General features: G+C 48.1%; 1 protein-coding gene and 1 long non-coding RNA gene across 2 annotated transcripts; one reads left to right on the plus strand and one right to left on the minus strand.

The window, feature by feature from the left end:
* Positions 1–133: 133 nt before the first annotated feature.
* SLC43A1 (solute carrier family 43 member 1) lies at positions 134–24,717 on the plus strand. Its single transcript, XM_081877528.1, has 16 exons — positions 134–357; positions 4,445–4,572; positions 6,155–6,332; positions 8,474–8,666; positions 9,451–9,506; positions 9,936–10,012; positions 15,409–15,501; positions 16,308–16,441; positions 17,226–17,395; positions 18,516–18,662; positions 18,910–18,945; positions 20,259–20,397; positions 20,522–20,663; positions 20,786–20,859; positions 21,802–21,925; positions 23,324–24,717. Exons 3-16 carry the CDS (start codon positions 6,179–6,181, stop codon positions 23,516–23,518), a joined length of 1,734 nt encoding a protein of 577 aa, XP_081733654.1. The 5' UTR covers positions 134–357; positions 4,445–4,572; positions 6,155–6,178; the 3' UTR covers positions 23,519–24,717.
* On the minus strand, positions 10,026–14,599 carry LOC309351105. Its single transcript, XR_014160692.1, has 3 exons — positions 13,778–14,599; positions 12,588–12,762; positions 10,026–10,612 (listed from the first exon to the last, which is right to left on the minus strand). It is a non-coding gene; the product is annotated as an uncharacterized lncRNA (long non-coding RNA).
* Positions 24,718–25,074: the final 357 nt, after the last annotated feature.

Raw genomic sequence — 25,074 nt, forward strand, 5'->3', positions numbered from 1 at the left:
CAGAAACACAGAAACACACACACTCCGATGGCCTTATAAAGTAACACGCGCCTCCGTCTCCCTCCCCGCGCCCTCCCCCGAAGGCCAACACTTCCTGCGCGGGCCGCCCGCTGCGCGCCTGGAGGGTCGCTTGTTTCTCCGGGGCGGGCGGGACCAGCCACTCCGCGGCCGCCGCTGGCAAGACCCGCCAGCGCGGCGTGGCGCGTAATCTTCGCCGAGGTGGAGGGCAGGGCCAGGAGGAGATCCCCCCCCCCTCCAGCTCTCCCTCCCCCCCTCCCGAGCGCAGCGCCGGCAACACCTCGCCAAGGAGGAGCAGGAGCGACTCCATTGCCGCCCGCCGGAGATCCGGCGCCCAGTGTGAGTTGCTCGACGGGCGGGAAAGGGGCGCGGGGCGGCGGGAAAGGGGCGCGGGCGGGGCTCGCCCTGAAAGCCTCCTTTGTGGACTGCGCTCCGCTCTCCAAGCCGCTCGCCTGCCCGGCAGGGCTCTCCTTTCCACGTGGCAGCCGCTTCCTCTAGCCTGGGCTGGGAAAAACAAATAACTTCGGCCATGTGTTGATTTTGCCAGCCATAGATATTTTGGGTGTGCGGGAGGAGGGGGAAGCAGGGCCGGCCCGGGCCTGGCCGAAAACTAGAAGAAGGAGGGGGGTGGGGGGAGAGAAGCGAAGGGATCGCTTCAAGGGGGGATCGAGTCGCTGGAAAGTGCTGGGAGGGGGTCGTACTAAATCCAATGATCTCCCCCCTCACCTTCCTGATAGCTACCAAAACGGGGTGGCTCCTTCTGCATGGAGATAAGGATATTCCGATCGCTCCCCCTCCACCGCCCCCATTTCCAAGTCGACGGGCGTCCTGGAAGGGAATAAAGCGGCAGGATCTCCGGAGGGAACAGGGTACTCCTAGGGTATCTTCGGGCCCCCAATAGAATATTTGAAGGTGCTGGGACCCCCCAAATTTATGAGCATTTGCATTCAAATGGTGTTTGAGCACCGCATCTTGTGATCGATTGTGCGAGGCGGGGTTTACAGACCCCCCCCAAATTTTTATTCAAGTTGGCCCCCCATACCGGAGGGCTTTGCGGGGTTCATAAATGGGGGTAGGCGAGTTCACGGAGGAAATGGGACAATCCCTGCAGTGCTTGAAACATATGTGGGTTTGCTTAGGATCATCTCCTTCCTACCTGATGCGATGCCCCACTTTGCCCCTTTCCTTGTGGGTGGAGAGGCGACGGGGAGCATGGTTTGGCTTCAGTGGGGCAGTGGCGGCGTGGGGGGCGGGCGGGAGGGTCGGCCAGGGTTCTGTGGGGAACTTAAGGACCCCCTTCCCCCAATCCGAGCACTGCCCTTTAGCAACAACTGAATTCCCTCTACTTAAATCCTAACAGATGTTCTTCCCTCTGCTCTTCTTCACACCTCCGGAGACTCCACAGTTTCCTGGAGCAACTTTTTTCTCCTTTTCCCCCGTTAGGGCGCTCTGTCTGATATTCCTCCCCGGAAATCGCATCTTCCTTGAAACTGTTGCCTTTTGTTCTCCTCCCCCAAACTTCAGCCCCTGGCACATGGGAACTTGCAGCTTTTCTTGTGCTGCTTGCCGCCCCCCCCCCCCCGAATGCAGATAGGACAGGCCCTCAGCTACAGAGAGGGGCCCATTCCCAAGGGGGCTCTGCTAGGCTGTTTGGTGCCCATTGGGCTGAAAGCCCAGTTGTGTTCCCACCGCAATAGTCATAATAACTGACAATCTGCTGGTGTGCAGTGCTGCCCAAATGCCCTAGCCTGCCTCTTCTCAGACGCTCAGATCCTTGTGATGTCTGGAGAAGATGAAAACATTTCCATGCCAGGGCCAATGCTGGGTTGATGATGCCCAGCTAGAACCTGCCCCTCCCCAAAAAACCCCACAATATGTTCCACAGATTTCCCACCATAATCTTCAACCCTTCCGTAGGGGAGAATGGGGTCCATTGGACATCTTGCCCTCCTCTTCCTAATGGTCTTTCTTAAGGCCAAGTCACATTATTCCTTCTATCTTGGTGGTGGAGGGTTTCTCATGCCCCCTCCCACCTTACCACTATCAGAGCCAAGAAATGGTTGTTTGAAGGTTTGTGCAGACATCTGAAGCAGCCACTACGGGGCATGTCAAACCCATTCACCACGTACATGCTGTCATCCAGGTAGTGAGAGTGAGAGAGTGACAGCATGCATTGTGGTGATGCATCCTTGTTTTTAATACACCTGGATGTCTGACAGATTGGTGCCTGCCAGGCCAACATTTTAAATTGCAAGTTCCTTGGTGCAGTGACTTGTCTTTCGTTTCCCCTTTTGCTTATGTTGAAGTGTCGTGCACACAGATGTCACTTTCAAATATGTGTGTGTGTGTGTGTGTGTGTGTGTGTGTGTATGCCTAAATATAGACTTCTGGAGAAGGTCGCTTCCAGGGTTTGAAATGAATGATGCAACTTTGTTTCGATGTTCTTACACCTCACTATTTGTTGTTATTGTAACCGTGTGATGGTCAAATAACTTGTGGAACTTCTTTCCCCCTTCTGAAGTTTTTTCGGCTAGAGTGGCTTTGTGTAAAGGAGGACAGCAGCAGAACTTTGGCAGGACACACAGTGTTCAGAAAAGCTGAATCTATTGAACTCCCCTCTTCTGTTAGACATCTAGGAGCTTTGCCTTCCTTTGCAATTTGATCACCTTACTTTAAGGGGTGTGTGGAGCACAGGAAAGCAGGGAAACATAGATGGACAGCAGGATATACAGGCACACTAAACCGTGGGGAACTGTGCAGAGTTCAATAACATCTTTCTCTCTCCAATGTTTATTTCAGCTCCCATCTTAGTTAATAAACACTGGTTCCCAGATGTCTTCCAGGTTTTCCTTTGCCTCCATAAGAACAGAAGCTTGCTTTCTTGTAAAATGAAATTTCAGAATCTCTAGGATGGATTCAGCTGAGTTGTTGCATTTGCAGGAGCCAGCAGAACAAGTCACACTAGGGCAATGGGGCTGCCTCCCTCTGCAATGGGGCTCTGGGTGGTCTGGAGAAGAGGGGAAGATCATTCTGCCTGGCAAGCAGAATGGCTTGTGCTAACAGAACAATTGCCTCCCCGCAACTTTGAATTGAACAATAACATGCAACCCTATAGCAGATCAGCATATTTCACAGCAATTTTTCTCTAACGCTGCTGGAAGAGACAGGGGGGAAATATTTATTTATGTATTCTTTAGTTCTATAATTCATACCCTTTCCTTCTATAACAGGATGTACTCAGAGGAAATAAGAGAATAAAGACATGGAAACGTACTTCCAGTAAAACGGCTCAGCCTTCTCACCTGTCTTTGTAAGCCAATTGCCTGAGGAAAAATTACGGGGCAGCAATAGGAACATTCCACCCTTGGAATTCATTTCTCTTTAGGGCAGGAGTGGGGAATCTTTTCCTGACCAAGGGCCTGGAGTGGTTGGGGCCAGATCGCACAGGAGGTGATGCCAGCCACGTACATGATCACACATCCTTAATGCACACATACATTGCTCCTCTGTTCCCTCTCCTTGGCTGACGTGTGCAGGTCAGCTGAGGAGCCGGGAGTGATGTTTTCTTCTCCTAACATGCGCACACACAGCCACTTGTAACCAGACAGTCACACACATACAACACACTTCATACACACACAGACCCCTTCTTTTTCCTGCTTAGCTTCCCTCTTCCTCAGTTGATCTGTGTGGAGTTTGTGTGCATGTCTTTGTGGAGTTACTTTTCCTGTGAAACTAATGTGCACAGTGACAGACACCAACTTGGATGGCTTTAAAAGTAAGTTAAGTAGGTTCATGAATGACAACCCTACCCATGCCTACTATCCATGGTTCTATGTTCTCTCACCACTGTCTGGGGCCTATGCCTCTGAGCAGCTGCCAGTTGCTAGGAAGGGCACTGTATGAAGAGAATGTTTAACAAAATGGCCCTTGGGCTTGATTCTGTAGGGCTTTTCTGACATCTTTAGCAACATCATGGTGCTTGGATGGGGATGAATCCTAAAGTTTAGAGTTTAGCTACACTCACCTGGAACGTTCAAAATGTCTCAAAAAGACCACCTGTCCTCACCTTGTCTCCTCTCATTTCTGTTGAATGGGACACCTTTAGAAAAATAAATAAATTCCACCATGTTCCCTGTGTTCGACAGCCCATTCCCGTAACAGTGGCTTCCTAAGCACTTCAAGAAGCAGCTGCTTTCTGGTATTGTTTCCCAAAGGCAACACCTGTGTTTACGGCTCCTCTTTCTTTTGCTTCCATGTGAAATCTTGTGGTGGCCACATTTCCTTGGTCTTCTTTCTTCTTTTGGATCTATCAACACCCCGCCTCCATCCCCCTGATGTTGCTTGTTTACAAATGCTGCTGGGTTGAGTGTCTTTTCTGAATTCCATTGCCAAGCTGTTTGCTTCCCTTTCTACCTTGCCACAGGAAGCGTTAAGTCTTCTGGGAGCTCCACTGTATCTGTCAAGCTTCAGAAGTCTCAGCCCCAAATGCTCAGAAGCAAAAGGCTGCCTTCAGGACTCGGGAGCCCAGCATAACACTTGGAGCCCTTACAAGTAAGGATAAGGTTCTGCGGTTGGGCAATTTGGCTGGGGCACTTGTAGTTAAGTCTCATGAGGGAGTCATGTTTTCAAGCTTTCCTTTGCAGCTCCTAACACTTGAGCTTTCTGCTCACTCATACAACATTTTGCCTGCATTTTACAGCAGTGCTTTATGGCAGGACAACATTAGTATAATCCCATTGTTTTAGATGGGGACTAAGATATAGCAAGTTGCTTATGGCTGCTTTGGGAGTTCATGGCAGAGGGGAGGTCTTAGTCACACTCACATCATATATCTAAAGTACATGGCTTTCCCCCAAAGAATCCTGGGATCTGTAGCTTACTCCTCATAGAGCCCAGCATCCTTAACGAATGACAGTAGTTGGGATCCTTTGGGAAAAGCTATGCATTTTAAATGTATGGTGTTGTCATCCTGAAATAGAGGCCTCTTTGGTTCACAGCTAAAATATCACACAGATGTTCAAACTATGCCCAGTTCACATGTGTAGCTGGATTGCTGCCTATCCTTGATGTACATATAATTAATTTAATATCTGCATGGAACCCATGAGCATCTATACATATGTTGCTGTTTGCAGACATCCAACTGAACATGTGGAAGTCCTCTCCTTTTGGGTTTTAATTCTGTGTAGTACAACTACACAAGCCACCATGCTATTTTGTTTGCTCAGGTTCTGGATAGCTATATGTAAATCTTTTCAATTTCACATTTTTTTCCTTTCTAAAAGGGAAGGGGGATTTCTCTTTCCCCAGGGAATTCTGGGAATTGTTACTCTCGGGGGGGGGGGTTCCTAAGAACTCTCAGCACCCTTAATAAACAGCACTCCCCAGGAATTTTAGGGGGAAGCCATGACTGTGGTATGATACAGCTTTAAATGTAGAGCATATATAGGCTCTTAGAGCAGTTAGTGCTCTGCAGCAGAGAGTGGCTGGCAGGTCTGCTATGTGCTCTTGCAGGGAGGGTGGGCTTGCAACTTTCTTTGCAGTTCTTACCCCTCTGAATGGCTGCTGCTGCCAGGCTCTCCTTCCCTCACATGAAGAGCCACAATGCAGCTGAGTCGTCTGTGGGAGAGCTGGGAGAGCAGCCATTGGTCCTCTGGCTGATGGCTGGGCCAGGAAATGCACTTGTGACTTGGTGGGAATTGTATGCTCTCCCTCTCCAGTGCCTTAGCCCTTCCTTATCTTAACCCTGCTAGCAGTCCCCATCCACTTTTTTAATAATAATAATAATAATAATAATAATAATAATAATAATAATAATACAACCCCACCATGTAGTATTAACATGCAGACAGGATGTTGCATCAGGATTAATGCTAATATAGTGTGAAGAATTGTTTGGATTTTTCAGTCCCTTCCTTTCTCCCTTTCTGAATCAGGACACAGCAGCTGTTGTTCTGCTTTGCACCTGTTTACTTTCCTGCATCAAGATACATCCCTGGTCATAGTTGTCAGTGGGGTGGCAAGCTGCACACCACTCCCCCATCTCTGCTTTGCTTCAGCGATGGCTGTTTTCCATGCCTCTGATAAGACTGCCGGGTGCGAGGAGTGACGTCCACCTTCCTTTTCTTTTCAGCCTGGTCTCCAAGTCCAAGGGAAGATGGCGCCAAGCCTGCAGCAGGCGTACCAGCGGCGCTGGTGGATGGCCTGCACCGCAGTGGTGGAGAACCTCTTCTTCTCTGCCGTTCTGCTGGGCTGGGGCTCCTTGCTGATCATGCTCAAGCACGAAGGGTTCTACTCCCATATATGCCTAGGTGAGACAGGGGAAAGCCCAGGGCGCTGCTTGCACATTTATGGTGAGGGAGAGAGTGGGGTAAGGCAGTTGAAGAACATGGTAGGGGCTGGGCAGGGTGAATTTCAGAAAAGATCCTGAGCAGAGCCCTTGACCGATGGTTTCCAAAAAACTCTGCAGAACCCCTTCCTCACACTCTGCTCTTTTGAGATCCCTAATCAACACAAGGATGTTTCTAACCAGGTCAGACTTCTTCTGGCCATGGGTCTTGGTTGGAGCAGAGTTTTTATGAACTAGCCTGATAGAGAAGGTTGTACTGTGTGCAGTAGAAACTCTGGTGTGGATATGAGACCAAGCAAAAGGACACATCCACTTCGGCCTTGGTAGGGCTGGCATTCAACTGCCTCTGGTTCTACCCTGACCTTTTGACACTGCACATAGTTTTCTTTTATTACTATTTTTTTGTAATTTTTTTGTAAATTGTAAATTTTTTGTAAATTAGTTTTCAATTACTAAAATCCAATATAAATCACATTTTATCAATACCAAATTGCAATTCAAATTCAAATATCATTATAATTATTAAATTAAAAAGCCAATTGTACATTTTGTGTGACCCGCTGAGCGTGCCGGATTTCAAGGTAAAATAATTTTATTTCATCCTGCTTCCAAAATCTTATTTAATCCAATTACATTCAGTCTTGATCTTAATCCCTTATCAACAGCCACAGAGTTTTTGACTTCCATTTGTATTAACACTTCTAATGAATTTTATTTCTGCAAAAGGAGTTCTGTATCCTTGCACACAATTTTCTTGATTGTAATCTGTTTCTGATACTGTATTTTTATATCATAAGCCACCCTGGGACCTCTTGGAAAAAGGTGGGTAAGAAATCAAATATGTACTGGTACTACCACTACTACAAGGACACCTAATTCATGTGTCTTCCCCACCCCACCCCACCCCACTCCCCGCATCAAACATGTAGGGTTTGTGTGACTGACTGAAAGTCAAAGCAAAGTGGCATGTTAGACTTATCACACGGAGGCTGTTTGAGAGCTTCTAGACAATGCCATACTACTGATGCCATCATAGCACACAAAGTAGGACACCACATACATCCACATCATACTTTTTATCCTTATTTATTTAATCTATATCCTGTTCCTCTCAAAGGCGCCCAGGATATCAGACATGGGAATGATAATTTATTATTACTATTATTATTAAGAACAATGAAAAACTGTTAAGAAACATTCTAAAAACAGTCAAAAACTTTCACAACCTGTGATCTCTGGGTTGCTGGGCACAGTATCTTACTGCCATCAAATACCAGGGTAAACAAGAATGTTCTTAAATTCCTCCTGAAAGTCAGACACGCCTCACTAGGGAGGTTTCTCCACCAATGGGGAACCACCTCTGTAAAGGCCTTGTCATGGGTCACCACAAACTTGGCAGCCCTCTGGGGTTTCCCCATGCTGAGGTCAAGAGTGGGTAGGGTTGGTGGGAGACATTTCACACATTGTGGAAGTGCAATGTGGCAACTATGGCTACTCATTAGGGCAGTAGTAGGCATAAGCAATCACACAGAGGCTGTTTCAAACATTCTCCACATGATAAACATAGCCTATGGGCCTGTCTTGAAGTGAGAGTGCCTGGTTCCCTCCTACGGGCCTCAGGGCAAGACACTTGTTCCCCTCCCAGGATGCTAATTTGCAAGCCACAGATGGCCATCTTATCTTACTGTGGGGCAAAACTTTAGAAACACCCATTATAAATCAAAGTGATACCCTCCCTTCTCCAAGCCCTTGCCCCAGGGACCCACTTTGCCCTCACACTGATGCTTCCCGTGATTGCATATCTCAGGTAGATTCCTTCCCTTGACCACAATGTAAACGAGGCAACCATTCTATAGCTTTACAGGTCCAAGACAGCACTGATGCTGGATCCCCAACCTTATTCCACCCCAGGCTCTGTTGCTCAACCTGCTGTGGAGCAACACAGATTCTGCATTTCATCCAGCACATCAGGGAGGGGAAAGGGTGAGAAATGGGACCTCGGGGGTAGAGAGCAGCCTGCTTGCCCTAGGACACTGGGGGTGTGAAAGCGAGAAATAAATCAGAAATAAGTCTCTGACCCAAGCTGCCTCTTTCTCTTCCTAGGTGCGAATGACACCAATGCCACTAATGGCTCAGCTGCGACTACCTCGTCTCACCCTTGGCCCAGCTGCGTGGAGCAGGAGGAGATGCTCAACCTGGGCTTCACCATCGGCTCCTTTTTACTGAGCGCGGCCACCTTGCCTCTGGGGATCCTCATGGACCGGCTTGGGCCCAGGCCACTGCGCCTGGTCGGCAGGTATGGATCAGAGACTGAGAGGAAGGAATGGGGAACCTTTCTTCAACTGAAGGGCCTTTCTGGACAATGTTCCGAGGGCCACTTTCCAGGGGTGCGCAGAGCCAGTAATGTACATTTTGCTGTTGTATGGTAGGCAAGTTTCTAGACATGCCCCTTTCTCTTCTCTATCCGGACAAGCAAGAGGCATTAGCAGAGTTCAAGGACACATTCCAGCCAGGCACTTGGGGGTGAAGCAGGCCCAGGGAGGGCTGTGGCCTAGGGAAAATTTTGAAGGCCAGATAGAAAGACCTAGAAAGCCAGATTTAGCCTGTGGGCCTGAAGTTCCCCACCCCTGGTCTAGGGAAAGTGACAAATTTGCCCTGAGAGTGCTGGCAAGTGGGTTCTTGTTTCAAAGGGGTCTGGAATAGTAATAGTAATAGTAATTTATTTATTTTTACCCAGCCACTCTGGGCGGCTCCCAATAGAATAATAATATTAATAGCGATCAAACATTAAAAACTTCCCTAAACAAGGCTGCCTTCAGATATCTTCTAAAAGTCAGATAGTTGTTTATTTCCTTGACATCTGATGGGAGGGTGTTCTACAGGGTGGGTGCCACCACTGAGAAGGCCCTCTGTCTGGTTCCCTGGAATGGCAGGGTGGGGTCCACTGGATAGGCCGTGGAGAAACTGAGAATGGGTTGTGGTTTGGGGGGATGACTTCCTGACATGGTTGTGGGGCATCTCATTGAAGGCATGACTTAGCTTTGCATTGTTTTCATGCGTCTATCTTAATTTCTCTGCAGTGCCAGCTTTGCTGTTTCCTGCGCTCTCATGGCCCTGGCAGCCTACAAACCACCGGGTAAGACTGCCATGTGGCACTTTACTTTCAGTAGCAGTGTGGAGAATTCCCGCTCCCTCCCTCCCTCCCTCCCACCAGCAAGGAGGATGGTTCTGCAGCGTCACCCCTCTTGACCAACTCCCATAGTCCACCCTCCCCCTCCTGTTGTGCCTCCACAGTAGGCAGCATGTGGGCCTGAGCATTGGGGCTTGCAAAGGAGAGTTGCTGCAGAAGCTATGGCTGGATCCCCCTTTCTGGCTGCAGAAACCTAAAGACGATGGGATGGTTCTTTAGGTTGCAGTCTGCTCCACCCCCTTCCCTTAGCAAACTCACATGGTACTCTCAAGCCCTGTGGACAATGCCACCCCACTATTTTTTATGCCCCCATTCTTTGCAGCACCCCACTATCTCCTTTGTGCTCACCCCACATTTCTGTTCTCTTCCCGCTAGTTCTTTCCCCGCTGATTTTTCTCGGCCTTTCCTTGAATGGCTTTGGTGGGATCTGCCTGACCTTCACCTCCTTAACTGTAAGTATGGGGGAAACCGACATATTGGCCCTATCACTGCATAATGAGATGGGTGGCGATAGTAGGAGATACCAGAACAAGATTCTTCACCCATATTCATTCCAAGGACGTTGGAGAGCTTTCCATGTGGCTTGAGTTCAAGATGAGTTTTAAGTCAGGGGTGGGGGACCTGTAGCCCCCTGGGTGTTGCTGGGCTCCATCAGCCCCACCCAGCAGGACCAATGGACAGGAACGATGGGAGCTGTAGCTGAGCGATCTCTGAAAGGTCACAGATTCCTCACCCCTCCTTTAGGGTCTGTCTTGTACTGGTCGCCTCTCTCCCATTTTCACAGGAGCTGAGAGGGGTGGGTTACATTGCCAGAACTGTACAGCATTTCCCTCCTTCCCTGCCCTCCTTCAATAATACCGCCCCAAAAGCCAGATCTCATAAAACCTGCAGCGAAAAATAAATTGCGCAGAATGACGTTGCAAATACATACAGTTTACAGTTTAAATATGTTTTTATTGAAAGATTTTTCATAGGTAACAAAAGTACATTCAGTGTTGCTGTTTTCAAATGGTAGAATCCTTCATACAGGTCAGTTGCAGTCAGTCTGAGGCCTTTTTTGTAGACAATGTGGGTTGAGGGAGAGAGAGAGAGAGAGAGAAATAAGGGGAAGGTGAGGGACACATTCAACTTTCATTCTTTACATAGTATATGAGTGGACCTTTTTTGTCCCCGTCGTGGGGGTAGGCAGTATGCAAACACATACGCACATTTATTGATCTGTATGATTTGGTTTAGGCTGGGATTTGGCTTCATCAATTGAAGAACACTCTTTTGAACCCAGACAACCCCCTTCCTCAATTTGATGCCCTCCAAATATTGCTGGACAACAATTCCCATCATCCCTGATCACTGGCCATGCTGGCTGGGGCTGATGGAAATTGCAGCCCAACAACATCCAGAGGGCACCGGGTTGGGGAAACTGTAGATGATAATGACGTAATTCCCCTGCCAGGGAGATCAATGAGGGCAGGGCTTCTGTCTCTTTAACCCTGGTGGAGAAGTGCAGCTTTGGGCACCTGTGGCTTTCCAAGCAGGGTGTGGCGTGCAAAAGTTGAACCTGCCAAAGGCTCCCTCTTTTGTACGGCTATTAAGCATACAGAAGCCCTGTCCTTGTTTATAATTGGTTGTCCCAGGCGGTAGCTGCTACTTGTTTCCCAAGGAACAGGGTAACCAGCAGCAAGAAACGGGGACGCACACAATGATTGGCTCAGAGGCAAGGTGTGGCAGGGGCAGGGCACTGCACAGGACTGGCAGGGTGCCTATCTATACTTTGCAACAAGTATTGCTGCAGTCCTGTGTCAAGGCTGAGGATGTGGCTGCAGGAGTACTTAAGAGAGGGCAGAACCGGCCTCCTTGTCATTTGCATTTCTCACTGAGCTGCTTTGCATTGCTCAGGAGTTATGTTTTTCTTCTTTGATAGCACCTGAGACCATTTTGATTTCTTTCATAATTTCTGATAACTTGAGGCAAGAACCTGGGTAACTGAAGTGCTGGGTCCCTCTCTCATTTCAAACACAGCTGCATACTTGCTCGTATCTGAGCTTAGGCATCATCTTTTATTCTGAGCTAAATATACTGCGTTCTGTGTATAAACACCTACTGGGAATCTCAGCCCTGCTCCTGTAGTTGAGGCTGCAAGGAACCCAGAAGGTGTGATTTTTACATGGGGACATCCTATATCCACTCTCAACCGTCAGTTTACATCTGTGTCCACAGTCTGTTCTGTGAACACCATAGACCCCACACTTCATGACACTGCCATGGTGCAAAAAACTAGACCAGATGCATGAATCCTCATGATATCTAAGAGGAGATACCAGAGATCTGCTGCTGTTGTTAATGTGTCAGGTTTCTGAGATCTGCATGTAAAAGCCATGATGATCCATGAAATCATAGAATGGAAATTTGGAGGTTAGCCTCTTTTGCTCAGAACTTTAAATTTTATATTAGTAATTATTTGTCAAATTTGTATACCGCCCTGCATCCAAAGATCACAGGGCTGAGTGACAGATGAGACTCCTAAGAGCATAAGAAGAGTCAGCTGGATCAGACCAGTGGCCCATCTTGTCCAGCAACCTGTTCTCAAATCTTGTTGCCTGGATTTGAGCCCAAGAATCTTCTCCTCTCCTGTGGTTTCCAGCAACTGGTATTCTGAAGCTTTTTTACCTCCAACTGGAGGCAGAGGAGAGCCGTCAGGGCTAATAGCCATTGATAGTCCTCTTGCCTTTGTATAGTAAGCTGTGTTCCAGCTATGCACAAGTCAGGGGTTGCTCTGCACACACAAACACATCTCCCCAACCCCCATTCAGGCCACTGAGATGCATGCGCATTGTTCAAGGACATGTTCCAACCAAGCAAAAGAACTCAAGGGGTTGAAGAGAAGGACCAATGACAAGTTTGGCCTGGGAAGAGTCCCAGGGGTCAGATAGAGAAGTTTCATCTGGCCCCTGGGCCCGAGGGAGACTCATGTGACTGAGCACTTTCCCATGGAATTAAATCTTTGTACACAGAAGACAAATGACTCACATCGTCTTCACTCTCCTCTTTGTGTGGAGGACCATTAAGTCATGCCAGCTTCCATCTGCATTTTGAGGTTGTACTGTCCAGAAACAGGCTTTTTTCTTCCTTCGCTGTATTTAAAAACAAGTGGGGAAAGCAAAGCTCGGCTGCTGTATGGGTGGGTTGGTGCAGGGAAGGACACCTACGCAGGATAAAAGCATGAAGAAATAAGTAGTCTCCCTTTGAGACCATAATTAAAAGCCCATGTGTTTGTTTTCTACTAAATCTCTCCGTCCTGCTAGCTCTCTCATGCCTTGTTTCTCTACGCTGTGGTATAATTTGTGTGATTTATGATGGAAGTATTGGCAACAAGTTAATTTGAGAAAAATCCGCCCTCGTAAAGCTCAGCAATTAAAGTGATGCAAATCTGTGTGGTGGAACTCAGCCCTGCAGGTTGAGACATCTCTCTGCTCTGCATGCGTGTCTTCTTTCCAAGCGCAGAGAGTGTTCGTGTAAATTGTGAAGCCCCTTTTACTGGTTGCAAGAGCACCTCTCTGTGCGCATGCACATGTGCAAGTCCACAACTTGTCTGTTTTGGCATAGGGTGTGCGTATTTCATTGTGTAATCCGTCTCCTGTTCAGGTATTGGGAGGGACATGTGTGCCTTCTCATTCCTGTTGTGTAAGATTCCAGGGAGTGCAAAGTTTTGAGGACAGAGCTCTGTGGTGACATGACCTGGGAGAGGTGACCAAAGACACCCTGTGCCTTTTAGAGCCATGTCAAAGAGGGCATGTTGTAGGCATCTCATCATCTGCGACTGAGAAGAGCTGCACTTACTGGAATTCCCTCTTCTTATACTTTTTTTTAAAGGCACATGAACCCTTTCCTTCTGTACAGTCACCCTAGCACAAGGTTTCCCAAACTTGAGTCTCCAGCTGTTTTGGGACTACAACTCCCATCATCCCTAGCTAGCAGGGCCAGTAGTTGGGAGATGATGGGAGTTTTAGTCCAAAAAACAGCTGGAGACCCAAGTCTGGGAAACCCTGTTTAGAAAAACCCATGTTGCAAGGCCCATGTCATGGGTGGTGATCATGGTAGGAAGAGTGGCAGTCGTCTCCCACAGTTTGTTTGTCCCTGTTGTGCCAAACCAATCTGTGCTGGCAGAAAGAAAGGGAATATGATATTGAGGACGGGGGGGGGGGGGAGAGATATCTTACCTGGTGCTTACCTCATTCCCTTTGTGGTGGTGTATGTGTGCATGCTCTGATTATTTCCAGTTCTTCCCAGAACACATAAGGAACGGTGCTTGCCTCACTATTAGATCACAGTGCCTTTTTGTGCCTTCTTGTACCCACAGGGTACATATACATAAGCCAGGAAAGGGTAGTATCTGGCCAATCAGAAGGCTGGGTCGAGTGCCCCACCCGCTTCCCCCTTGCCTTTGGCAAGGGCATATGTTGAAGAGCTGGAGTGTGGCAGAGTCTCCCTGTGTGCCACTGTTTACCCAAGCAAAGTGCTTGGTTGGCAGCACGCCACAACCCCGGGGCTGTTGCAAAGGAAAAACAGGTGGATAACTAGAAGGTTCTCCCTCCAAGTATAAGCATATTTTCTTGGGAGTGGAGTACAAATAGCTCAGTGGATGTAAATATTTGGCACTTGGAAGGTCCTAGGTCCAGCCTCGGACATCTCCAGTTGAAACGGTTCTAGTCATAGGGCTGGGAATTTTATCCCTGCCTGAGATATTGGATGGTCTCTGGTGGGTCAACATATGGTATCATAAGGCGACACCATATGTTCAGTTATCTCTCTCTGATGCAGCTTACATCTTACTAAGGACTCTGAGGGCCACAGCTGTTCTATACCCAACCTTGCATTTTTAAGATGCTGCAATCAATCTAGAAATTGGAGTTTCCCTTCCGGAACAGTAAACTAAATGGAAGCCAGGTTATTATTTCTCCTGCTCCCCACTGATTTATACACATTCCTACCTGGAGGTTTCTTAACTCTTCACAACACCTGAACTCCCCTCCTGATAAACATTTGGCCTCCCCGCTGTCCCCGGAGCTTGTGGGGCTGGCCAATGTCTGCCCGGCGCGAAAACCTGCGCGAAGCATGGGGCGTCCTCCGGAGGGCGCCCCGTGCCCCACGCTGCAGGCTGCTGCCTGCAAGCCTTGCGCTCCCGGGGGTAGATCCCCCGGGCGCGCAAGGCTTGCCAACACCTGCGCGAAGCACGGGGCATCCTCCGGAGGGCGCCCCATGCTCCGCGCTGCAGGCTACCGCCTGCAAGCCTTGCGCGCCCGGGGGAACTTCCCCCGGGCGCGCAAGGCTTGCGGATAGCTTCCTGGAGCCTGGAGAGCGAGAGGTGTCGGTGCGCACCGACGCCTCTCGCTCTCCAGGCTTCAGCAAAAGCCTGCATTCGCCCCATAGGACGCACACACATTCCCCCTTCATTTTTGGAGGGGGGAAAATGTGCGTCCTATAGGGCGAAAAATACGGTAAGCCCCCTTGAACTCTGTGAGAAATACTTCTAAGTAGGCATATGTAAGTTGGGCTATAACACATGTTGGATAATTAAGCTGTGATACATTTATGTAGAATGTGCCTCATCTGTAGTAAATGAAAGCTCAGAATGAGAGATGCAATGAGAATTTGGAAAATAAACAAGATTCCAGCCGTTTGGTGCCTGGAGTGTGATAATCCTCCAGCACAGCCTTTGGAGCTTCCATGGTGTTCTGTGAAGTTCTTGAATAAGGCAGAAGGACTCTAGCAGCCCTACAGAAGAAGCCCTTGAACTGGAGTGGAAGCAGGACATTTCTGCTAATTGTTTTCTCCTTTTGTTTCTCCTTAGCTGCCCAACATGTTTGGACACCTGCGGTCCACCTTCATGGCCCTGATGATTGGCTCGTATGCTTCCTCTGCTGTTACATTTCCTGGGGTCAAGGTATGTAGCAAACCTGAATCACCCCAGCTGCCTAGTGTGGCGTGTCCCATTATTACTTAGGGCTTGAGGCAGCTCCCAGATCTATGCCTGTGTGCTTCTCTCCTGGCTGACGGAGCCTTACAGTTGATTCAGAGATAATATTTCCTCCATTAGACCTGTTAGGGGTATTGAAAGGAGGCATAAGGCGAGGCAGGGTAGAATCCAGGAGGCATTGGTTGAGTTCATACATAACACTAAACCATAGCTTGCTTTAGCCATGGTTTGTTCAACAATCCACAGGGTGTCTCTAACATGAGCAAACAAACCATGGTTTTCTTCTCTGATGCTTGGTTTCCCCCCTTCCCCAGCTGTTCTTGCCCTGTGCCTCTGTCTGTAGCTTGGCAAGTGTCTAGGGTGGGGTGGCCAAACAAACCATGGTTAAACAAAGGCTGTTGGGTTCAGACAGAATGCCACACTTAGTTAAAGCAAGCAATGGTTTCTAAACCAACAACAAACCATGGTTAGTGCTAGACTGGGTTTGATGCTCAAAGAAAGGACACTTTGGCTAAAACTAATCGTGGCTTAGTGTAGGGTAGCCAACGTGGTGCCCTCTAGATATTGCAGGCTGCAGCTCCAGTCTTCTCTGACTATCAGCCATGCTGGTTGGGGCTGATGGGAACTCTGTGTTCTCCAGGTGTTCTGGACTACCTGTTGGCTTCCCCCTTGATTCTACTTTGGGAGACTGCCCAAGCCCACCTGAGGCCTCCTCTGCCGCCCTCTCTCTTCTCCCACCCCTTCATTTCTGTCTCCTGTCCCGTTGCTGTTAGCTGATCTACGACAGCGGAGTTTCCTTCATCACCATTATGCTCGTCTGGTCAGGCCTGGCTTGCCTCATCTTCCTCAACTGCGTGATCAACTGGCCCCGTGAATCCTTCCCGGCTCCCGAAGAAGTCAGCTACATGTAAGCAGCAGCTGGTTCAGCCTTAATTGAGGAAGGTTGCTCCTGTTCCCGTCACCTGGGGCAGGTTGTCCCGTGGACAGAGAGAGCTGCTTTCTGTGAGGGAGTGGGGAGGTGGCTATCCTAAGAGCAGCAGCACTTTGGGTACGCTGAGTGGCCTTCTCTGTTTGGGCAAACTGGGCAGCTGGGTCTGGCAACCCTTTCTGATTTCCTAGGAAATGAGCACTGTGGGAAATTTAAAGGGTGGCTAAAACCAGCTGTCTGGTGCTGCTTGGAGTGCCAAGCCAGGAAAAAACAACCAAAACAGGCAGGGCAGCAGCAGCAGCAGTGGCCCCTACCAGTCATGGCACATGGCCAAAGACGCCAGGTCTGCTGCTGAACCCTGACCCTGAGGCACTTCTACCACATATGCCTGTATCCACTCTAAGCAGTCCACAATATCTGAGACTCAGTTTTATCGCCCCCCTTCAGCCCAATGCAGCTCAAATTTGGACTTGGGTCCATTGGGCTCTCTCACTACTCAGAGCTGGGCAGGCTTTAGGCTTGCGGGGTCCACTTCATTTTCCACTAGAGCTGTGGCAGTGCATCCCATTTTGCCGCTTGAGGCGAAACCGGAAATGCCGCCTTTGCCTCTGCTGGTGGTGTAGAACTGGCACTGGCATTGGCAACAATTTCCCGTGAGACAAGATGGCGTCTATCATAGCACAACATTGAATTTCTCCCATAGGCTTTGCCCAATGTGGGGGGACAGCAAGCATGTAACGCTCCCTCCATGTCCTTGAGATAGGAAGAAGATCAAACTGAGCAGCTTAGCCCTCGACCACAAGGTGACGGGCGACCGGTTCTATGTGCACGTGACGGCCGTGGGGCAGCGGCTGAGCCAGAGAGCGCCACATCTCGATGGCTTCTATCCATCTGTGGAGGACCTGCACCGAAAGCCCGTGAAATCCTCTGATCGTGAGTGCCCCCTTATCACATCACCACAGCTCCCCAAGAAGGAAGGAAATCCCGGCTCCCCCGGCTTGTCAAACAAAGCCTGCGATTTGGTTCAGCGCCCGTCTAGTGTTCCATGGCTTTCACACAAACACACACAGGTCTCTTGCAGGTCAAGGAGCTTCCTCGAGGCTTCCTGAGGGATGGGAAGTGCTATAGATTTATTCCTGCAAGGCCTTGGGCCTCTTGCGTCAGGCTCCGTTCCTGGCTGCAAGAGCTGAGAACAGGCCCTGGCATCTGGCTCCATCTATCGGCAGGAGCAAGCCATTGCCATTTCCTTTTGACATCTGTCTTGCTCTTGTGAGGAAAAACAACTTCTAGGGAGTGGCTGGGCTTTCTCTGCCTGCATAATGCGAAGGAATTAAACTCGAGGAGGAGGTTACTCTAGTTCATAGCAGAAAACAGGGCTGAAGCCCATTCCTGAGTCCATCCTTTTTTAAAAATAAAAAAACCCTTTCCTGTATTCAGGCATGATACACTAAGTACACACTGTCCCCTTAAAGAGTCTCACCTCCCGTCCCATAAACCAGATGAATCCCCTGCTGCAGGCTGGAGTTAAGAGTCCTGCTGGGGAGATGTATATAGCCTTGTAAATAATCCAATGGAAGTTGCCAGCAACTGTGTTGAGCCTGAATTCAAAAGGTAAAGGTTTTACCAAGGCCTTTCCGTGCGCTCTGGTTTCCGTCATGCTGTTCTGTTGCACCAGAAGTGGTTTAGTCATGCTGTCCACATGACCCAGAAAACTGTCTGTGGACAAACGCTGGCTCCTTCAGCCTGAAGCGAGATGAACGCCACACCACCGCCTTTGACTGGACTTAACCGTCCAGGGGCTATTTACCTTTTTAACTTTACCTTAAGTGAACACAAGATTTTGCTCTGCTTTGTCTATCTGCACAGCCTTATTAGTCCTTCTGGCTGCTGTGCCACATCAATCCTCTAAATTAGGAAGGGGAACCTACAAATGATTGGCCCCTTAGGCCACAGCCCAGCATAGCCAGTGGCAGGGCTTGTTGGTGTTGCAGTCCAGGGAAACTTGAAGTTTTCTCCATTCCTGATCTGTATTCCGTGCTCTGTTTGGCTCCAGGTGCCACCCCCTTCCGCCGCAGTGTCTGCTCCCCCATCTTTCTGTGGAGTCTCTTCACCATGGGCATGACCCAGCTGCGTGTCATCTTCTACATGGCTGCCATGAACAAGATGCTGGAGTTCCAAGTGACAGGCGGCCAGGACCCTGGTGAGGACTGATAGGGGAACGATTTCCCAGCAGCCAAAGGAGACCAGGAAGCAAAGGAGAGAAAGATGGGAGTTGGGGGAGAATAAACAACATAGGAGACTGGGAGAAGTATTGCTTGCAGGGTGGCCTGCAGAATAATTGTGTAGAGTTGCTAGGGGAGTGAATCTGGGTCTGTTGGGACAAGGTCCTGGTCCAATTACTGTGATGCAGTCTTGTTCTTTCCTTCTTCTTTTCTTGGGCATTCCAGTTCCAGAAGAGTTGGCGGATGAAGCTGAGGAAACAGGTAGGAACCCTCATGTGAGATGAGCCTAGTGCAGACCTCTCCATGTATGTATGCGGTAAACAAGCCCTCTGTTCATCGCTCTGCCTGCCCAGGCTTTGAGTTGGTTAGGAACTTCCATTTCCTAGGAAACAAAGCCTAGACAAGGGATCCCAAGTATCCTTTTAAAATCTCAAAGCCACCTCCCTGCAGCCATAAAATGGTTCTCAGCCTGCTTTGGAAAATTTAATAAGTCCAAGTAGCAATTTTTCACAGTGGCAAGTTATGAGTGCTGATGGAGCAGAACTGGCCCATCTTGACTGATAGCCAGGGCTTCTTCTGCAGCTGCTGTTATTAATAAATGAATTACCTTTTACGTGTGTCTCAAAGCAACTTACAAACAAACCATAAGAACAGCTAAAAATAATTTTGAAAATGGTAGGAAACAACAACTGGAGCAATACAAAATGAACACCTAAGGCAAGAAACCTTTTCTTCTAGCCGGAAAAGCTTGTCAGAGCAAAAATGTCTTCAGTTGTTTCTGGAAAGTACAGATAGTGCTGTATCTCCACAGGGATGCTCTTCCACAAAACAAGGGATAGCCACACTGAAAGCCCTGCTCTGAGTTACTTTACTATGGGGCAAGCTTCTGATATTTTTGGCACTTTAAGGAGAAATTCTCCGGCTGAAGGCACTGCCCTTCTGGGTATATAAGGGATAAGACACTTTCTCAAGTAACCTGGTGCTGAGCTGTATACAAAATGGAGAGACTGGAAATGGGGGGAAAGCAAGTTTTATCCCATGGGAGGAATACTGGCTTTCTGGTCCTTTTTCTAACATGGCAGGTGATGTTAGGAGCTGTAGGAGCTGCTGAGTGGTAGTTTATTGGTTTACAATTTTGTTTTGTTCTTTTTACCTTTTGATTGTTAGCTGCTTAGGATGGGCCCTTTGCCCCGCGAAGTGGCCTAGAAACATATTTAAATAAAAAAAGCTTACCTGGGGAAAGTGAGGGCCAGACTGGATTAGCTGAGAGAAATAGAATGGGAAGCAGGGACAAAGGGGAAAGGATGAAATGTGGAGTGGTGAATTCATGCTGTGTGGACAGGCCTAGACCAAAGCATTTCCCCATGGCAATTGGTAAATACTTCCCACACCATCTGCACTGGGTGCAAAGGATTATTATTTATCCTGTGTTTGTTCCACCCTGCCTCCAGCGAGTTCAGAGTGGTGTGCATAGGGCCTCTCAGATGGCAGTCTAAAAACTGCTGGTTAGCTTCAGGTGAGGAAGTCTTTCGGACTGTTCTCTCATTCCTACCCCCTTTCTTTTTGCTGGGCAGTTAGCTTCTACTCCTCCATCTTTGGTGTCATGCAGTTACTGTGCCTTCTCACCTGTCCCTTCATTGGCTATGTGATGGACTGGCGCATGAAGGACTGTGTGGATGCACCAGGGAACATCAACAGTGCTGGGTCGGCAAGGTGAGAGTCACAATTCTCCTAATTTCAAAAGTGGAATCGGTGCGAAGACCAAACCTGAATGCTCTCAGTGGGATGATGTTAATGCAGTCACAGGGGGCTGACCATTGTCCTTTTTTCTCCTTAGGACCGAGACAAAAGGAAAGCCAGCCAAAGTTCGCTACTGTAAAATCCAGAAGCTCACCAATGCTATTCGTGCCTTTGTCATCACCAACCTACTGCTGGTGGGATTTGGTACCACTTGCCTGATCAACAACCTCCCTCTCCAGGTAACTTCTGCCCCACTTCTCATTTCACCCACGATGCCCCTTGGCATATGGCCTCCCTCTGATCCTGCCCTTCATCGAATCAGCCCTGTGTGGCTTCCTTCATTTTGTTTCTTTCTCCACAGTATGTGACCTTCATCTTTCACACCATGGTGCGTGGTTTTTTCCATTCTGCCTGCGGAGGTCTCTATGCCGCTGTGTGAGTTATGCCACTGTGTGGAGCGCCCTTGCCCTCCCAGCTTCAGAGTGGGAGCAAGATTATGGTCAGCACCAGCTTCCCCCCAGCCTGGTGCCCTGCCCTCCTGATGTAGTTGAACTCCCAACTCCCATCAGCCCCAGCTAGCATGGTCAGGAGAGAGGAGAACTTGCATTGTGCTTCTTACGCTACACCAGGGATATGGAAATCTCAGGCCAAATAAGGCCTCTTATCAAATGCTTTCAAATGTGGATATGCCCTGATTTGGGTCTAGTTTTAGTTCCCCCTCCCAAAGCTATGTGGCTAAAGCACAAGGCATGGGGAGAGTTCCAGAGGAGGTGGATGAAGCAGGAGAGACAGCCAAGTGTGCTCCTTTCCCCTTCCTAGTAGCAGCGAGGAGGAGGAGATGCCCTATCGGCTGGCTTTCCCCTTCTCTTTATCTCTAGTTATCTTTTTTCTAAAGGCAGCATATCTTCCCTAACAGTTGAGAGTTTGAGCAGGGGGAAAGGAGCAGCAATAAAGAGGCAGTTTATATTTGCATTTCTGTTGCCAAACCTTAAAGCGGTTCCTGCTTTTCAGTAGCAGCTGTTGTTCATGTCACTACTAACTTTGTCCATTCGCACATTCTTTTCCTTTTCCTGTTCATAGATAGACATCCTTATGTGTTTCACATGTCCTTGCTCGGCCTCTGCCAATCTGGTGCCCTCCAGTTGTTTTGTACCACAATACTTTTGGGGGGATTTAAAACCCAAAGCAATCTGGAGGGAACCAGGTTGGCAAAGGCTGCTTTAAAATATGGATAGATTTTTATATCTTTTGAGCAGCTGATCCACTTCCCAGATATCTGGAAGGTGCGTGCAATGGGCCTTGGGAGTGGGGGAGGGTTGTTACCAGCTTCTGCGGCATTTTGAGTCTCACCCTCTGTACTCAATTTCTGGTTGCCAGGTATCCGTCCAATCACTTTGGTACATTGACCGGTCTACAGTCCTTGATCAGTGCTGTATTTGCTCTCCTCCAGCAGCCACTCTTCATGGCTATGGTGGGACCACTACATGGTGATCCCTTTTGGGTGAGTTATGGCTTCTCGGGGTGAAGACTGAGGTTGCTTTTTAAGAGGGATCGCAGTGAACTTTTCACTTGCAGTGTGGATCCGGTCAGGGCCGGATTTAGGTTTGATGAGGCCCTAAGAGCTACTGAAGGTAATGGGGCCCTTTATATGTCCAGCTGTCCTTTGTCAGCAACAAATTGTCACTGTTTTTTGTGTTGAATATATGCTATATGGTAATTTATGGACCTAACAGGTATCTCAAGCCATTTGCACATAACAAATAGGAGCCTACACAACACAAAACACTGTTGCTGTATGTAGGTTTTATTTTATTTGTTTTTTGTTTTATATTTTGGAAATGTACATTCAGTTTTTCTCCCCTTTAAAATTTTTTGGGGCCCCCAACCCAAGAGTGGGGCCCTAAGCTATAGCTTGTTTAGCTTATACGTATATCCAGCACTAGATCTGTTTTATACTTGTGCACTACTTTTAACAAAGAAACAAACATCAGCATTTGTTCATTCACCCCACATCTTGCAAAAAAAGAAAAGAGATTTGCTAACATTTTAAAAACAGTTACAAACCTACCCTGCCAGTGTGGAGAGGTTGGTAACGTCACATGTGCTGAGCAATAGGTGCCTGTTGCAGCCAGCTTTGTGCTCTAGCATGCTGGTGCAGTGCGGGAAAAGGAGCAATCACAGGATGGTGGCTGAGTGGGCATGTGCCTGCGCATCATTACATTGGCTTCCAGTAGGTTTCTGAGCTCAATTCAAAGTGTTGGTGCTGACCTTTAAAGCCCTAAACGGCCTCAGCCCAGTATACCTGAAGGAGTGTCTCCACCCCCATTGTTCAGCCCGGACACTGAGGTCCAGCTCCGAGGGCTTTCTGGAGGTTCCCTCACTGCAAGAAGCGAAGTTACAGGGAACCAGGCAGAGGGCCTTCTCGGTAGTGGTGCCCACCCTGTGGAATGCCCTCCCATCAGATGTCAAGGAAATAAACAACTATCTGATTTTTAGAAGACATCTAAATCTAAATACAGCCCTGCTTAGGGCAAGTTTTCAATGTTTGATGTTTTATTGCATCATCATCATCATCATCATCATCATCATCATCATTATTATTTGTGAGCTGCCCAGAGTGGCTGGGGAAACCCAGCCAGATGGGCAGGGTATAATATTATTTTACATGTGGAAACAGCAGGATGCATCCTTTTAATTCATTAAAGGGAGGATATTAAAAGTTTCTGTTCACCTGACTTCCTTTTCTGAGTTGGGACTTTACAGCGAAGACAGTATCCCACTTTAAGGGCAGGCCAGGTGGAGGAGCCAGCATTTTCCCTGCCCCTCATCAGCATTTAGCATAAGTGTACATCACTGGGTCTGCACTCCCGTTGCTGATTCTCCTTGCCCTTCTCCCCAGGTGAACCTTCCCCTCCTCATCTTCTCTTTTGTGGGCTTCCTGCTTCCCAGCTACCTCTACTTCTACCGCCGCAGGCTCCTCCAGGAACAGGCAGCCAAGGAAGGGATTCCAGATCAGGCGAACGGTGCCCAGATGAAACTCCAGGACAATGCAGCCACCAATGGCTTGTTGAGCAACGATGCCACCACTGTATAAGCCAGGGACAGGGAAGGTGGGGAACTGGTGGGTGACAGAGAACAGAATGTGGAATCCGAGTGCTGAGCAGATGGAGCGAGACACTATTAGAGAGGGGAGGGGGAAATACTGTGACAATTTTATATTTGGGAACTATGAAAATAACCGAGGTGCTTTTAAATATCAACGAATGCCTATCTATATTTATGTCTATATTTTATATATATATCTATATACAGAAAGAGAACTCTATTTTTTTTGCAGAGTATTTTAAACGGCCCTAAAACTTTTTAAATAGATGCTAGGGCAGTGAGCATTAGAGGACTAGAATAGTTTCTAGAAAGGTCTCTCTCTTGCTGGCAGGTGCCAGGTCATGGTGTCTATGTCTAGTTCACACCACTTAGCCAGCACTTTCCAATCATAGTCTCAACGTTCTGAGGCTGTGCTGCCAAATTACCCTTTTCGGTTCCCTCCTCTCTGCCATGGTGGTTATTGCAGATGCAATCAAGGGATGAATGAAGCCAGCCTTCCCCAGCTTGGCGCCCCCCAGATGTTTTGGATTTCAACCCTAATTGACCTCATTTGTGGACCTGGAGGGCGTTAAACTGAGGAAGGCTGAATTAACGCACACAGATGTCTGTCAAATTTTAATGCTCTTTTCTCTCTCATGAGTCAAAGATGTTTCCTCAGCTTCCTTGTATTCTGGCAGCTGCTGTTGGGGATTCAATATTGGGGCATCATTTTACAGCTGACACTGCAAGTCCTCTCTCCTATCTCCTAATCCCACACCAAGCTTTATGAAAACAAGCTTATCTTGTCCCGAGACTAAACTCTGCTGGCCTCTTGAATGCTATGTGTCTCTCTAGGGTTTGGACCTTCTCTTGACAGCAGTTATGACAAGATGTGCAAATTACAGAACTGGTTCTGGATTACTCTGGGGAGGATGTTAATGTAACAGGATTTGTAATAGAGGAGAACAAGAATGTAATTTTTAATGACTTTCAGCTGAATTATATCCTAGCAAGAGCGACTGTAGCAGTGCTTTCTAGAGGCTGGATTTCAGGTATTATACCAGGTATATTGCCAGACTCCAACAAAAAGTCTTATTTATTTATATTTAAATTTCTAGTGTTGCCTTTCTACCAAAAATTGTCCTCAACGTGGCTTACAGCAAGACAATCAATCAACAATAAAACGAAACCGGTTTTGGTTCGACTTTATTACTAGCAATATTTAAGCTTCTTAAGCTGCTTTGTACAAGTCACTCAAAGCAACATACAGTAAAATACACAATGCAATATATGAAACACAAAGTAATTTAAACCAAAGCACAACACGAGGTAATCATATCATAAAAGCAATACCTCCATCCCTTAACATAAGTCTGAACCACTACAGACCGCCGCCAGAGGAAAATGGAGAGTGAGAGAGTATGCATGCTACAAACTGTTGGAAAGGAAAAAAAAATATAATGCTAAAATTCCTAGGAGGAGAAAAGCAGCTTTGGCAGACAAGCCTCTCCTGTAACAGCATTCTGCTGGGGGCACTAAACAGGGGTGGGTGGGGAGATGGATTTG

The sequence above is a fragment of the Podarcis erhardii genome (assembly GCF_964252035.2).
Source record: "Podarcis erhardii genome assembly, chromosome: 1".
Lineage (NCBI taxonomy): Eukaryota > Metazoa > Chordata > Lepidosauria > Squamata > Lacertidae > Podarcis > Podarcis erhardii.